The sequence below is a fragment of the Ranitomeya imitator genome, chromosome 5 (assembly GCF_032444005.1).
Source record: "Ranitomeya imitator isolate aRanImi1 chromosome 5, aRanImi1.pri, whole genome shotgun sequence".
Classification (NCBI taxonomy): Eukaryota; Metazoa; Chordata; class Amphibia; order Anura; family Dendrobatidae; genus Ranitomeya; species Ranitomeya imitator.
Genome location: NC_091286.1, coordinates 548,794,112 through 548,811,179, shown reverse-complemented (window position 1 = coordinate 548,811,179; position 17,068 = coordinate 548,794,112). Strand labels below are relative to the sequence as shown.

The 17,068-nt window shown below is 41.6% G+C and overlaps 1 protein-coding gene across 1 annotated transcript in view; it reads right to left on the bottom strand.

The window, feature by feature from the left end:
- Window positions 1–17,068, bottom strand: part of CLSTN2 (calsyntenin 2) — a 1,726,577-nt gene that overhangs the window by 451,762 nt on the left and 1,257,747 nt on the right. Inside the window, exon 6 of the mRNA XM_069727627.1 lies at window positions 6,751–6,936. Within this exon, the coding sequence (XP_069583728.1) occupies window positions 6,751–6,936 (186 nt within the window). The remainder of the gene's footprint in view (window positions 1–6,750; window positions 6,937–17,068) is intronic.

Genomic DNA, 17,068 nt, shown 5'->3' with positions numbered 1-17,068 from the left:
CTCAAGTCTGTGCTACTGGTATTTATTTATATACAGCACACATGCACATACATACAGATACATGTATACACAGAGCACCTACATACAGATGCATGGATGCACGGAGCATTACATACCGACACATACATGGACGGCGCACAAACATACTGACTCATGCATGGATGGAGTCCATACATATGGACATATGGAGCACATACATGCTGACACATTAAAGGAAGGAGCACATACATACAGGCACATAGTTTAATGGACCCAACATGGCACTTCAAACAGTAAAATTGGCATTCACACTGCCCTACAGTTTTATGGACCCCACACTGCCCTTCACACAGTATAATGGATCACACTCAAATCTTCACACTGCATAATTGCTTGCATACAGTATAATGGCCTCCACATAGCTCTCCATATAGTATAATTGCCCCCACATAGCCACTCAATTATTAAACTGGCCTCCACATAGTCCTCCATATACTATAATGGCCCTCCAAATATTATACTGGCCTCCCCATAGCCCTCCAAATATTATAATGTTCTCCACACGGCCTTGCGTATAGTATGAGTTCCACCTAGCCCTCCAAATATTATAATGGTCCCCACATTTCCTTCCATAAAGTATAATGGGCCCCATTGCCCTCCATAAAGTGTAATGCACTCCCTATACTCCTCCGTATAGTATTATACACTCCCTATAGTCCTCCATATAGCATAATGCAACCCATAGTGCTCCATACACTGACATTGGGCTCCCTGGACTCAAGGGCCCAATATCGGCTGTGTGGTCTGCCGCTGTTATCGGCATGTCACTGACTGAGTGCCCTTAGGAGAGTGGGGGCCCTGAGTAATTGCCCAGTTTCCCTCCCTTTAAAACCACCACTGAGTATATGTCAGATGGGGGCAGCGCTATTTCAGATTTTGGAAAGGAGCACAGTAGTGAAAAATTAACACCCTGGTTTGGATTATCCGATTTCAGATTTTAACCTCCACTCAGAATAAAACAACATGAACTGAAGTATAATTGATGAAGCTCACTAAAACTGAAGGGAAATTCTTTGCATTATTCACCTGTTCTGTCACCTCACCAGCACTGGGGCCCTGCTTCTTCCTTCCCTCTGACTGTCTTTCTCTGTGCTAGGGTTATTTGGCATGTACCTTTCAGTATTCAGGTGGTAGTGAAGACTCTATTCTCTGCTATCAAGGAGTGTATCCACTTTCTATCCAAATCAGCTACACCCAGGTGCTTGATTATCTACTTTGCTCAGCTGTTTCTGAATGCTATCCACACTTTCAACTCTCTTTACCAAAGTGTCTGATTGTCAGCTTGTCTGTAGTACTTCAAGGTTATTTTGTACCCTAATTTCTGTATAAAAACACCTGTCAACATGCTCGTCTATTCTATTCGAAGGTGCTCTCCACAGTTCCTCGAGTGTTCTGCATCAAGCTACATGCTTCTCTACTATTCCAACTCTGTTCCATCAAAATAACTTTCTGCATATGCATACTCATCTCAGATTATACAAGTGCTGCCAGTTCACTTACCTCTGTTGCAAGAAAATGCCTGTCTGCCTTACTATGAACTGAGAAGAGAAAAGACCATACAAAAAATGGTGTGAACGTCCACATAAATAGCTATAAATAGAAATCTTTATTTTGACACCTAAAGGTACCTTCACACATAACGATATTGTTAACGATATCGTTGCTATTTGTGACGTAGCAACGATATCGTTAATGAAATCGTTATGTGTGACAGCGACCAACGATCAGGCCCCTGCTGGGAGATCGTTGGTCGCTGAATAAAGTCCAGAACTTTATTTCGTCGCTGGACTCCTGCTGACATCGCTGGATCGGCGTGTGTAACACCGATCCAGCGATGTCTTCACTGGTAACCAGGGTAAACATCGGGTAACTAAGCGCAGGGCCGCGCTTAGTAACCCGATGTTTACCCTGGTTACCATGCTAAAAGTAAAAAAAAACAAACACTAGATACTTACCTACCGCTGTCTGTCCTCCAGCGCTGCGCTCTGCTTCTCTGCTCTCCTCCTGTACTGTCTGGGAGCCGGAAAGCAGAGCGGTGACGTCACCGCTCTGCTTTCCGGCTCACAGCCAGTACAGGAGGAGTGCAGAGCACAGCGCTGGAGAACAGACAGACAGCGTTAGGTAAGTATCTAGTGGTTTTTTTTTTTTACTTTTAGCATGGTAACCAGGGTAAACATCGGGTTACTAAGCGCGGCCCTGCGCTTAGTTACCCGATGTTTACCCTGGTTACCGGCATCGTTGGTCGCTGGAGAGCGGTATGTGTGACAGCTCTCCAGCGACCAAACAGCGACGCTGCAGCGATCCGGACCGTTGTCGGTATCGCTGCAGCGTCGCTTAATGTGAAGGGGCCTTTAGACACAACAAATGGTACAAACACTTAAAAAACATGTATAATCACATGGAAAATGAACCACACCCATGAGAGTAGAATTACATTGGACATAAACAGCAATGAACCAAATTATCTAAGCAATGAAGAATGCATATGCTACAAATGATGGTTCACACCACAAAAAAAGGACAAGAATCACAAAAACAGAACAATGTGCTCAGAACTCAACACTAAGTTTAAAAATGGGGTGTGCTATGTATCCCTAGTGAGTACTACACTTACAGCCTACCTATCTGTGGAGGTTGGCACCCTACGGGGAAGCGTTATGGCGCCCCCACTCCGCGGCGGCTGTCCCTGGGTTACTGATGCACCCTACAATAGCCACGGGACACCCACTACCCACAGCCTAGGGCCCACTGCAGGCTAGACAGAGTTACTCCTATACTAAGGGAACACTAGATCCCCACAGAATAAAAACAAATGTGAAGAACACATAAGGCAAATCGATACTGATGTATTCATTGGGGAGTACTTATAGGGGCACAGTAGGGCGAAACGCGTAGAGGCGCTGTGGTCTGGGGCAAACGACGTATAGAGGGAGATAAGTGCTTATAACATAGTACCGGGATATGTGATTGCACATGTACGCATTTGTGGGTGACACTGCTCTACGGGTTCAGCCATAGTCAATGGGATCTGCCACGACTGGCAGTATGTACCTATATAAGACTGTGCCCCTATAAGTACTCCCCAACGAATATGTCAGTATCGATTTGCCTTATGTGTTCTTCACATTTGTTTTTATTCTGTGGGGATCTAGTGTTCCCTTAGTATAGGAGTAACTCTGTCTAGCCTGCAGTGGGCCCTAGGCTGTGGGTAGTGGGTGTCCCGTGGCTATTGTAGGGTGCATCAGTAACCCAGGGACAGCCGCCGCGGAGTGGGGGCGCCATAACGCTTCCCCGTAGGGTGCCAACCTCCACAGATAGGTAGGCTGTAAGTGTAGTACTCACTAGGGATACACAGTACACCCCATTTTTAAACTTAGTGTTGAGTTCTGAGCACATTGTTCTGCTTTTGTGATTCTTGTCCTTTTTTTGTGGTGTGAACCAATGTGTAGGTTCTTTGTATTTATAAATAAAGATTCATTATTTTAGGATAGTTTATGATATTTAAATTGAGATCCTATTTGGCATTATATTGTTTTCTTAAATTTTATGCTACAAATGAGCATGAGACATCATGCTCCCAATAATATTATACCGAAGCTGCAACACATCCTCTGAACGTATATGTACTGGGATATAATCAATAAAATTGTACCCTAAGCTCAAGGCATATATATAAGAAACCAAAATGAAGTTCCCCTGACGAAGCTGCAGCGATACGTGTGGGGCCTCCCCCACACCTCTTCATCACTGGGACTGCATACTTTCTTTGGCTGCCCATATAAGCCTCTTTTGAACCTACCAGGTGGCCGCAATATCGCTACTCAGCCAACCACCATTCTCTTTTACATCTTTTTGTACCCTCAGGTTGCATACTATCAGGTTCTATACATCACAGCTTTTTGGTCTAATTCTATGGGATTTCTCACCATTATCTATGTCTAACCAGGCTCATTTCCAGACCTGGAGACATTTTGGTTCCTTACATATATGCCTTGTTGTTTGGGTACAATTTTATTGATTATATCCCAGTACATATATACTCAGAGGATGTATTGCAGTTTGGGTATAATATTATTGGGAGCATGACGTCTCAGTCGGTCTACTATTTGTAATTTACATCTTTTCTAATATTCATTATGCCACATTTGTGAACATGCATGTTCCGCTCTGTCTGCAATATTGTGGATATCTTGCGGCTCATTTGTAGCACATGCATTCTTCATCGCTTTGTTAATTCTAGTCTCAGGGGTGTGATTCATTTGCCATGTGATTATACATGGTTTTTAAGTGTTTTTAATGTTTGTTGTGTCTAAGGTGTCAAAATAAAGATTTCTATTTATAGCTATTTATGTGGATGTGCACACCAATTTTTGTATGGTCTTTTCTCTTCTCAGTTCATGGTCATTACCCATACTAGGTGTTGCACCCCATCATCATATTTGTGTCTTTTTCAATTGCACATGTTAGTGTGCCTTCTGCCCCTCCTTGTGTCTGCCTTACTATGCTGATCCATGGTGCTGTCTACTCCCTCAACTCTGTTGAACAAAGTACTTGTCTGATGAATAATCATTCCTGCTGATTCAAGATACTGTCCACACACTCAACTCTGTTACATAAAGCAATCCCAGCTCTGCTTATTTATGTGTCATTCTTCATGTCCAACTTAATTGGTCTTCTGTCACGATTGCTCTGCTCAGTGAATGACTGCTATGCTGTTCTATGGAAACTGTGCTGCTGAGCTGTCTGTGTCTTGATTGACAGCTTGGGTGTCCAATACTGTGATGGGCTTGCTGGGCTGTTGGTGACTTTATTAACAGCTCTGCTGTCCAATCTGTGACTGGGGCATGCACAACTTTCTGCAGTTGTTCAGTGTTCTGGTAATCACATTGCTACTTAACTGAGTTGTCTGCCCCTGATCCCTGCCAGATGTAGTGTGTGCTTTTTGGTGAGTGTTAGCCTGATTCTGTTGCTCTGAGTTCTGACCTTCTATTGCCTGACTCTTTGGACTGTGTTCTGACTACCCATATGTCTTGTCCTTCGGCTTTTGATCCACTATCTCTTGTTATTGACCCTGGACTGTGACCTGACAAACACTTTTGTCTTTTCCCTTGGTTATCTACATACTATCTTCGTATTGACCCCAGAATGTCTAAAGGTACCGTCACACTGAACGATATCGCTAGCGATCCGTGATGTTGCAGCATCCTGGCTAGCGATATTTCAGTTTGACACGCAGCAGCGATCAGGATCCTGCTGTGATGTCGTTGGTCGCTGCAGAAAGTCCAGCACTTTATTTCGTCGCTGGACTCCCTGCAGACATCGCTGAATCGGCGTGTGTGACGTCGATTCAGTGATGTCTTCACTGGTAACCAGGGTAAACATCGGGTTACTAAGCGAAGGGCCGCGCTTAGTAACCCGATGTTTACCCTGGTTACCAGCGTAAAAGTTAAAAAAACACTACATACTTACCTTCCGCTGTCTGTCCCCGGCGCTGTGCTTCTCTGCACTGGCTGTGAGCGCCGGCCAGCCGGAAAGCACAGCGGTGACGTCACCGCTCTGCTTTCCGGCCGCTGTGCTCAGTCAGTGCAGGAAAGCACAGCGCCGGGGACAGACAGCGGGAAGGTAAGTATGTAGTGTTAGTTTTTTTTACTTTTACGATGGTAACCATGGTAAACTTCGGGTTACTAAGCGCGGCCCTGTGCTTAGTAACCCGATGTTTACCCTGGTTACCGGCATCATTGGTCGCTGGAGAGCTGTCTGTGTGACAGCTCTCCAGCGACCAAACAGCGATGCTGCAGGGATCGACATCATTGTCGGTATCGCTGCAATGTCGCTGAGTGTGAAGGTACCTTAACTCTTCTGCCTCATGGACTGTCCATGAGTAATGACTAGCATCACATCTTTACTTTTTCTCATACCATCTGTCCAGTCCAGTACTGCTTCATCAACTACTCCGGTTCATGCTGCTCAGTTGACCTTTGGTTTAGCGAATCTGCCTAACATTGTAAACCCATAACAATAAAGGAATTTCACTGAAGTATTGTAGCAGTGAATAAAAAGTTTTATAGCCAGCAAATTGATATTAATTAATATCCTGTCCATGATATCATGGGATGCTCTGGAATTCTCTAATGCTAACAACTTTCCTGCCACTTTAGATACAGGGGAGAAAAAGCTTTTAGTCAGCCACCAATTGTGCAAGTTCTCCCATTTAAAAAGATGAGAGAGGCCTGTAATTGACATCATTAGACCACAACTATGAGAGTCAAAGTGAGAAAACAAATCCAGAAAATCACCTTGTCTGATTTGGCAAGATTTATTTTGCAAATTATGGTGGAAAATAAGTATTTCGTCATTAACAAAAGTTCACCTCAAGATTTACTTATACATGCTTTGTTGGCAACGACAGAGGTCAAACGTTTTCTGTAAGTCTTCACAAGGATGGCCTCTCTTATCTTTTTAAGTGGGAGAACTTGCACAATTGGTGGCTGACTAAATACTTTTTTCCCCACTGTAACTGGGAGATGGAATGTGAAGGTCACACTGACTCATCATTGGACAAAAAGGATTTAAATTTATACTAAATGGAGAAAATATCTTAATTCCTTTCACATTTTGAAGACATTTTGAAAACAATTCTATAAAAGATCTGTAACTCCAAAATAAATAATGTCATAAAGAGGATGTATCATGACATAACGGTCTACTTACCACATAAGTTCTGCAAGGATGTGTCAAAATAAGTTTCACGGTCACAGCCTTTTCCATTATGATTGGTCTGGAATTCAATGCTAGTACGAACAGAAGACACAGGTCCATCACAGGTCTCCAAGTGAATATTAGGAAATAACGCAACACTTGCCGAACCAAGGTTGTATTCAATACGTTTTTCCCAGTCTAAAAGATAAACAAAAATACTTTTAATTCTAATTTAATAATTGATCTGCACCTGCAATTCAACAGTTTTTAAAGTATGTGTTAAGGACTATTTATTTTTCTTGGTCTGAAATGTGTAGCATAGAACAGTGTTCCCATATTCCAGTCCTCAAGAGCCACCAACAAATCATGTTTTGGGGATAATTTCCTTAGTATTCCATTTGTTATAATTAGTGATGAGCGAATATACTCATTACTCGAGATTTCTTGAGCATGCTCGGGGGTCCTCCGAGTACTTTTTAGCGCTCGGAGTTTTAGTTTTTCTTGTCGCCGCTGAATGATTTACATCTGATAGCCAGCATAAGTACATGTGGGGGTGCCTGGTTGCTAGGGAATCCCCACATGTACTTAAGCTGGCTATCAGATGTAAATCATTCAGCTGCGGCAAGAAAAACTAAAATTCTGAGCACTAAAAAATACTTGGAGGATCCCCGAGCATGTTCGAGAAATCTCGAGTAACGAGTATATTCGCTCATCACTAGTTATAATTCCATCAACTGTACAATACTAAAGAAATCCTAAAAACAGGATCTGTTGGTGGCACTTGAAGACTAGATTTGGGGAACACTGGTGAAGACCATAATTTGTTTGCTTTTCTTACACACAAGCAGAAGTGACTTGGCCCACAAAAGGCTCCTCATGTGGACCCACACTCACAAATAGCTATAACTCTCTATTTCGAGCTTACTTGAACTTGGAGCCAGCGTTGACCAATGTTAATTACTCATAAATTTATATTCATAAGGATGTTTTAATACAGATTTATGATTAGCAAGGATAATAATCCTTAGCAGGATGACATACTGACTTACAAAACAGCACTCATGTGATAATACTATAATTTTTGGTTTCATTATGTAAAGAAACAATGAAATACATCAGTCCATTGTGTTCTGTATTCCAGCCTTTACTATATGTAGGGTAAATCTTCTGAATAGCTATTTTGAAAGCAAATCCCAGTTATTTTATATTACATTTGCTAATAACTTAATGACAATGTTTTGCTCAGATGGCAATTGAGCGTGGGAGGTGAAATTAGTTTGTGTTTTCCCTACTGATAGACTGACTAATCATATTAGAGCTCATTTATTGAGTCACCCATCAGCTATAGGATGTATATATTTTGCATTTTTTCTCTCTTGTAATTTCTGAAGGTTGATGAGTTTCCCTAAGGTTGTTTGATTCTTTTTTTAAACTGTAATTAAAACTAATTTTCAAATGTAATAGAAGGATTTTTCAGGGAAATGCCAAATCACTACTTGGATCAAGGTTCTCATACAGAAAAATATCTTGAAGAAATATAAAATAGCTTTTACACTATGTTAGGACTGGCGGAACGCACCAAGACAGATAGTATAGATGCGTTCGCAGTCCGGGGTCCACCGTGCAGGTGAAAACCTGCTGCTAGCAATTAGCAGACTATATGGCGGTACACTAGAGTATACACGCGTGGGTTAACCTCACCCAGCGTGAAAGAAGCAATCCTGTTAAGGCACACGACCGCGGTACCGCACCTAAAGCGCGAGCAAGTAGTCAGCGAACTCAACCCCAACTGGGATTGAAGTCCGATTAGACCCTTGTTGGCGCAACACCGCAACTGGGTGTGAAATGAAACAGAAGAGCATGCAGTGCCGCAATGACGAACGCCACTAACCACCCAGGCTTGGGTAAGGAAAGCACAGAGGAAGTGCACGGCGCCGTACTGGCGGTCACAGCAACTGGACGCTATAATGTGTGACTAGTGCTGTAGGATAAGTCGGGCGCTAGGTAGCAGCCATACACCTTCCGCGAACAGTCATACTATAGGGTAGGGGTATCCAAGGACGACTTGCACTCACAACATACACACATTAGCAATTGTTTGACAATACTAGCGCATGGCCGTGCGGTCATGCGCAGTTTATATAGCAGCAGCACAGGAAGTGGCCACAGCACTTTTGCCCTTCTAGGACCTGCCAAGAGGACCAATGGAATGTGCTGCAGAGCCTGAGCACATGACCCTCGATCTCCAACGGGAGACCTTACGCTGGGCATGCTCAGTACGTGCAGACAAGGACTTAGTCCCAGAGAAGTCCGCTCGCTGCTGACCAGCACAGACTTTAATAGCAGAGACTGGAGAAGCAGCAGTAACTCTCAGAACAGAGTGAGAATGAGCAAGACGCTGGGACCGACGTCCTTGCTGAGCAGACTCCACTGCGGCTGGACAAGAATGGGAGACCGCAGCGGAGGTGGCTCGAGATTCCCCCTGTGCAGAAGCGGGAAATCGACCCCTAACACACTATATCACAAAAGTTAGTACACCCCTCTTATTTTTGGAAATATTTTATTATATCTTTTCATGTGAAGATATGATACTTTGATACAAAATAAACTAGTCACTGTAGAGCTTGTACAACAGTGTAGATTTTGTGTGCCGTCCAAATAACTCAACACCCAGCCATTAGTGTCTAAACTTTTGGCAATAAAAGTGAGCACAATCCTAAATGAAAATAGTCAAATTGTGCCAAAAGTGTAAATGTTTTCTGTGGCCACCATTATTTTCAAGCCCTGCCTTAACTCTCTTTGGCACGGAGTTCACAAGAGCTCACAGGTTGCCACTGGAATCCTCTTCCACTCCTCTATGACGATGTCATGGTGCGGGTGTTAGAGATTTTGCACTGCTCCACCTTGAATTTGAGGATGCCCCATAGATGCTCAATATGGCTTAGGTCTGGACACATGTTGTCCAAGTTTAGCACCTTTACCCACAGTTTCTTTAACAAGGCAGTGGTTGTCTTCTTGGAGGTGTGTTTGTGGTTATAATCATGTTGGAATACTGACTTGCTGCCCAATTTCTGAAAGAAGGGGATCGTATCTTCTTCAGTATACACAGTGTACTGTTGGCATTCAAGGCTTCCTCAATGAACTGTAGCTCGCCACAGCTGGCCACCTTGATCCAGCCATAAACGACGAGTCTCCCACCAACATATTTGACTTTAGGTAAGACACACGTCTTTGTAATCCTCACCTGGTTGCTGCCACACATGCTTGACACCAACTGAACCAATTAAGTTTATCTTGGCCTTATCAGACCACAGGACATGTTTCAATAATCCATGTACTTAGGGTACCGTCACACAGTGCAATTTTGATCGCTACGACGGCACGATTTGTGACGTTCGAGCGATATAGTTACGATATCGCAGTGTCTGACACGCTCCTGCGATCAGGGACCCCGCTGAGAATCGTACGTCGTAGCAGATCGTTTAAAACTTTTTCGTCGTCTAGTGTCCCGCTGTGGCGGCATGATCGCATGGTGTAACATATATCGTATACGATGTGCGCATAGTAACCAACGGCTTCTACATCGCACATACGTCATGAAATTATCGCTCCAGCGTCGTAGATTGCAAAGTGTGACAGCAGTCTACGACGCTGGAGCGATATTGTTACGACGCTGGAGCGTCACGGATCGTACCGTCGTAGCGATGAAAATTGCACTGTGTGACGGTACCCTTAGACTACTTGTCTTCAGCAAAGTGTTTGCAAATTTCCTTCTGCATCATCTTTCAAAGAGGCTTCCTTCTGGGATGACAGCCATACAGACCAATTTGATGCAGTATTGGGTCCGGATGGCATACACCCAGGAGTACTAAGAGAACTAAGTAATGTAATAGATAAACCATTATTTCTTATTTTTAGGGATTCTATAGCGACAGGGTCTGTTCCGCAGGACTGGCGCATAGCAAATGTGGTACCAATATTCAAAAAGGGCTCTAAAAGTGAACCTGGAAATTATAGGCCAGTAAGTCTAACCTCTATTGTTGGTAAAATATTTGAAGGGTTTCTGAGGGATGTTATTCTGGATTATCTCAATGAGAATAACTGTTTAACTCCATATCAGCATGGGTTTATGAGAAATCGCTCCTGTCAAACCAATCTAATCAGTTTTTATGAAGAGGTAAGCTATAGGCTGGACCATGGTGAGTCATTGGACGTGGTATATCTCGATTTTTCCAAAGCGTTTGATACCGTGCCGCACAAGAGGTTGGTACACAAAATGAGAATGCTTGGTCTGGGGGAAAATGTGTGTAAATGGGTTAGTAACTGGCTTAGTGATAGAAAGCAGAGGGTGGTTATAAATGGTATAGTCTCTAACTGGGTCGCTGTGACCAGTGGGGTACCGCAGGGGTCAGTATTGGGACCTGTTCTCTTCAACATATTCATTAATGATCTGGTAGAAGGTTTACACAGTAAAATATCGATATTTGCAGATGATACAAAACTATGTAAAGCAGTTAATACAAGAGAAGAAAGTATTCTGCTACAGATGGATCTGGATAAGTTGGAAACTTGGGCTGAAAGGTGGCAGATGAGGTTTAACAATGATAAATGTAAGGTTATACACATGGGAAGAAGGAATCAATATCACCATTACACACTGAATGGGAAACCACTGGGTAAATCTGACAGGGAGAAGGACTTGGGGATCCTAGTTAATGATAAACTTACCTGGAGCAGCCAGTGCCAGGCAGCAGCTGCCAAGGCAAACAGGATCATGGGGTGCATTAAAAGAGGTCTGGATACACATGATGAGAGCATTATACTGCCTCTGTACAAATCCCTAGTTAGACCGCACATGGAGTACTGTGTCCAGTTTTGGGCACCGGTGCTCAGGAAGGATATAATGGAGCTAGAGAGAGTACAAAGGAGGGCAACAAAATTAATAAAGGGGATGGGAGAACTACAATACCCAGATAGATTAGCGAAATTAGGATTATTTATTCTAGAAAAAAGACGACTGAGGGGCGATCTAATAACCATGTATAAGTATATAAAGGGACAATACAAATATCTCGCTGAGGATCTGTTTATACCAAGAAAGGTAACGGGCACAAGGGGGCATTCTTTGCGTCTGGAGGAGAGAAGGTTTTTCCACCAACATAGAAGAGGATTCTTTACTGTTAGGGCAGTGAGAATCTGGAATTGCTTGCCTGAGGAGTTGGTGATGGCGAACTCAGTCGAGGGGTTCAAGAGAGGCCTGGATGTCTTCCTGGAGCAGAACAATATTGTATCATACAATTATTAGGTTCTGTAGAAGGACGTAGATCTGGGGATTTATTATGATGGAATATAGGCTGAACTGGATGGCCAAATGTCTTTTTTCGGCCTTACTAACTATGTTACTATGTTACTATGTTACTATATGTATGGTCTGAGCACTGACAAGTTGACTCCCCACTCTTTTAAACATCTGCAGCAATGCTAGCAGCAATGATACATTTATTATGAAAAGACAACCTCTAGATATGAAGCTGAGCATGTGCACTCAATTGCTTTAGTCGACCATGATGAGGCCAGTTCTCAGTGTAAAAAGTCTTGTTGAACCGCTGTATGGTCTTGGCCACCCTGCTGCAGCTCAGTTTCAGTGTGTTGGCAATCTTGTTATAACCTAGGTCATCCTTATTAAGAGCAACAATTCTTTTTTTCAGATCTTCAGAGTACTTTGCCATGAGGTGCCATGTTGAACTTCCAGTGACATTTATGAGAGAGTGTGAGAGTGATAAGTGAGCCAAGCATGGCGGCACCAGTCCTTTTATATCTATTGATGAGGAACTGCAGCATGCAAATCATAGCAATGCCACTACCAAGATGGCTATGGCATTACAGTATCTCGCAGGCAATCCCCGTATGCTTATTTGCTGTGTAACAGGCACCAAACATGTGGGGAGGGGAGTCAAGCTTCAAATTCGAGCATCAGCAAATGCTCGTCAAGTGCCGAGAACATCCGAACCCCCTATTATTCGAATAATATCCAAGCATCACTGAGCACGGTCGCTCATCCTTAATAAAAAAACCTTTAATAATGCAGATAATAAAGTATGATGCCAACAACATTGACCCCCCCCAAACACAGTAGGAGATCCACCACAGTGAATTGCACCACAGTATCCTCCACATGAACTGCATGATAACCCCTCCCACAAGCGCCTAGGCACAGTATTGTGACACCATCATTGTATGATTCCCCAAATGTAATCCCCACAAAGCCCTCCATACAGTAAAAAGTGCTTTAGCACTATAGAGTGCAAACTTTTCTGTATATGTAGGTAGTTGCTCCTGGTATGCACCTATTCAGACTAGTTTGAATGTGCAAGGCATTTTTTTTTTATTATTTGTATGTTAGCTTACTGTCCGATCACTCCGCCCTTCAACATGTGGTGATTTTAAATACAGCAGGTTCCTACATACCCATAAATGGAGGAATTACTGAGAGAGGTGTCCACAATCACCCAGGAATTCAGACATCAGCCTAAGAGAGGTAATCATATAGATAGGGACCCATCAGTCTTTTGAGACTACCTTGACATTGGGTGATGGGCAGACATGATTCGGCCAAATTGTGTGCAAAGTGTCGCATTCATTTTTTCCAAGTATTCAAAAGCTATATTCAAATTTCATATATTTCACATTGACATGCTTTAGCACGATAGAGTGCAACCTTTTTTGTATATTGTACATAACATACAGTAAAAATGATGCTCCAAAGGTCTCCGTACAGTATAAATGGGCATCACATAGTGTTCCATGTAGTATAATTGGATCTGTATTGCCTTCGGTACAGTAACGTGGGCCCACATAGTCCTCCAAACAGTATAATGGCCCTGAACTGCTTTCCATACAATATATTAGCCTCAACTAGTCCTTCATACAGTATGCATGCATTCATACATGCACTGCCTTCCATACAGTATAATAGCCCCACACAGTGCTCTATACAGTATAATGGCACAACATCGTGCTCTATACAATATAATAGCAACACATGGTGCTCCATACAGTATAATGGGCCCCACATAGTGCCCCATACAGTAGAATGACCCCACATAATGCTCCATTTAGCATAATGAGCCCCACATAATCCTCCATACAGAATAAATGTACTCACCCTGCAGGCCAGATTTGGCCCGTGGGCCAGAGTTTGACGTGTGGAATTTAAACTATTGTGTTGTACCTCTGGCAGTATGTTAAGGACTGTTGTCCTGCTAGAAAGTGAAACTATGGCCCAGTCTCAAGTAGCTTGCAGACTGTAACATATTTTTCTCATTGATTGCCCTGTATTTAGCTCCATCCTCCTTCCTATTAACTCAAATCAGCCTCCCTGCACTTGCTGAAGAAAAGCATCGCCATAGCATGATACTGCCAAAACCATGTTTGACGGTGGAGGTGGTGTTTTCATGGTGATGTATAGTGTTAGTTCTCCATAACACAGAGAGGTTTGAATTTAACTCAAAAAGTTCTACTTTGGTCTCATCTAAGCAGAGCACCTTATTTCATATGCTAGCTGTGCCCCCTACATGGCTTTTTGCAAAAAGCAAACAAGACTTCTTATGGATGGCTTTAAAAATTGCTTTCTTCTGCCACTCTGCTATGAAGGCCAGATTTGTGGAGTATTCAACTAATAGATGTCTTGTGGACAGATGCTTACACCTCAGCTGTGGATCTTTGCAGCTCCTCCAGAGTGACCATGAGTCTCTTGGCTGCTTCTCTAATTAAAGCTCTTGTTTGGGTTATCAGTTTAGATGTACAGCTATGTCTTGGTAGGTTTGCAGTTGTGCTATGCGCCTTCCATTTTGGATGATTGATTGAGCAGTGCTCCGTGAGATGTTCAGAGCATGGGCTATATTTTATAACATAACCCTACTTTACTCTTCTAACCAACCTTATCCTTGACCTGCCTGGTGTGTTACTTGGTTTTCATGATATTGTTTGATCCCTAATTTTCTCAAACAAATCTCTGAGGCTTTCACTGAAGAGCTGTAGTTACACCCATAATAATGTACAAAAAGGTGAATTAAATTTACTATTTACTAATTATGTGACTTCTGGAGGTAATTGGTCACTCAGGATATTATTTAGGGGAAACAGACTACAGGGAGCTGGATACAAATGCACTTCATCATTTTCAGAAAACCAGATATCAATTCGCTTTTTACATTTCACAAATACTTTGTGTTGGTGTATCACATAAAATCCAAATAATATATATTTAAAGTTGTGAGTGTATTATTAAAAAAATGTTTAAAAGTGAATACTTTTTCAAGGCACCATGTATTGTACTGACTTTACCCTCCATTTATGATGTTGTTTGTAATTTCAGCACCTGATCATTTATTCTCCCTGGAAAAATGTCACCTCCAGGGATGTCTTGCAGTAAATTGTCATTCTTATCCCTTACAGAACACAAGCATGCTCAGTGATACATATAAGTAGAGTAAACCAAAGCGTGAAAAATATTTACTAACATTTCATTGCAAATTTATTTTGTTTTATTTAAATAGGCAAAAAATATATTTTAATATACTAATATATTTAAATATATTTGCCTCAGAAGAGCCAATTTATATATTAAATTTCCCAGAGGAGCATTGCACGGCGAATAAGCCTCTTTATCTTAACAAGCCAGAGATGGTATGTCACTCTCCACAAGGAGAAACTTTAACCCTTAGACCCTAGTCCAGAGCCTCTCACCTAGCCAAATTATTTCTCATGCTTCGCACTGACAAGGGCCAACAGCCCAAAACACCGTGCCTGCGAATTGACATAGTGATTTGGCTTTTATCCTAAGTCAAATTGCAAGACTCATTAAAGAGTTGATTGTGACTTGTAGGACCGCTATGTCCAACAGATGGCGCTATAGAATTCAAGTCCTCTTTTTCTCTGAAGAGGCAATTTGCATACCAAAAAATATAAGCATTTATGTAAAAGAAAATTCCCCAAGTTGTTTATATCTTTTAATAAAGAAATTATTGTAAGGAATTCATTAAAATAGTTTAACCATTCTAAATTCTAAGTATTTTTGATAATGTGCAACACTGCTAAAACATGTTGCAACTGAAGGACAACCAAGCTTACATTAGATTTGTCACAGGTATATATGTAATTCTGCATGTCTACCTCACCAAAGTGACAGTTTCAGTGCGGTGTAGAAGAAAATCATCCATATACAACTGAATGTAATTATAAGTTCAGTAATAAAAATAAATTGCGTGCTCTTTAGAGCATGCATGCTCCCATCGTACATCAAAAACAGAATGCAAAGAATGAGTTTGATGCCAGCAAAGGTTCCATATTTATGCATCCTATAGGACTCCGTTCTCCAGACATGTCTCTGTAACTTAATCTGAACCTGAGAGACACATGCACTCATGTATGGAGAAAACTCAATTTTGTTAAGGTAAAAGTGAATTGATTTATGCTATTGTTCTTGTGATACAAATTCAATGTTTCAGCTTTGTCGTTCTACAGGCTTCCCCATGTCGATTCAATTCCATAGCTACAATAGATAAAAATTGGAAAAAAGGAATGCAAAACCTATTACTATAAATCTGTAAATGAAAGAAGTTCGGCAAGAAATATTTGACTGACTCATCTCCAATAAAGAACATCTGAGGTTTGAGTCACAAAACTTCTTAAAGAGGACTTTTCACCATAGTTTCTCATTTAGTACTAGACACACTATGCAATATCTGCTGCAGAGCAGGATACAACTTTTTTGGTTTAGTTTTTTATTTTGCCTCTGTGCTGCTGAGATATTAGGAATTCAAGTGTTTGGCATATAACAGTACATTTTTTGAAGTCCAATTATGCCACACTCAGTTTGGGAAGTATATAACTAGAGACAAATTTCCATTAAGAACAAAAGATTCAAAATAAATTGGCAGAGAAGATATACATTACTTTTAGTATACTGGTATGTGCAATTTTGGAAATATTATTATACAGTGGATAATCTACTGTTACTTTAATTATCTAGATTTTTTTTTTAATTCCAGTGACATGTACAAGGGAAATATTGTTCAGTTATAAGAAAATCAATTGCCAACCAATGTATATAAAATAATATTGCACAAATGAGTTCTAAACTAGTTTTATAAATCCTTGTACAGTTCTTTATCCCTAATGGAGGCTTCATATAGCCAAATGTTATCATACATGGAGTATGCAAAGCTCCTCTAAAATGGAATAAATTAAAACTTCACAATCACAACTAAAAAACAATACCCTTTTAACTGGAAGTAGGTGAGATGATCAGAACCACTATTGTTCTTGG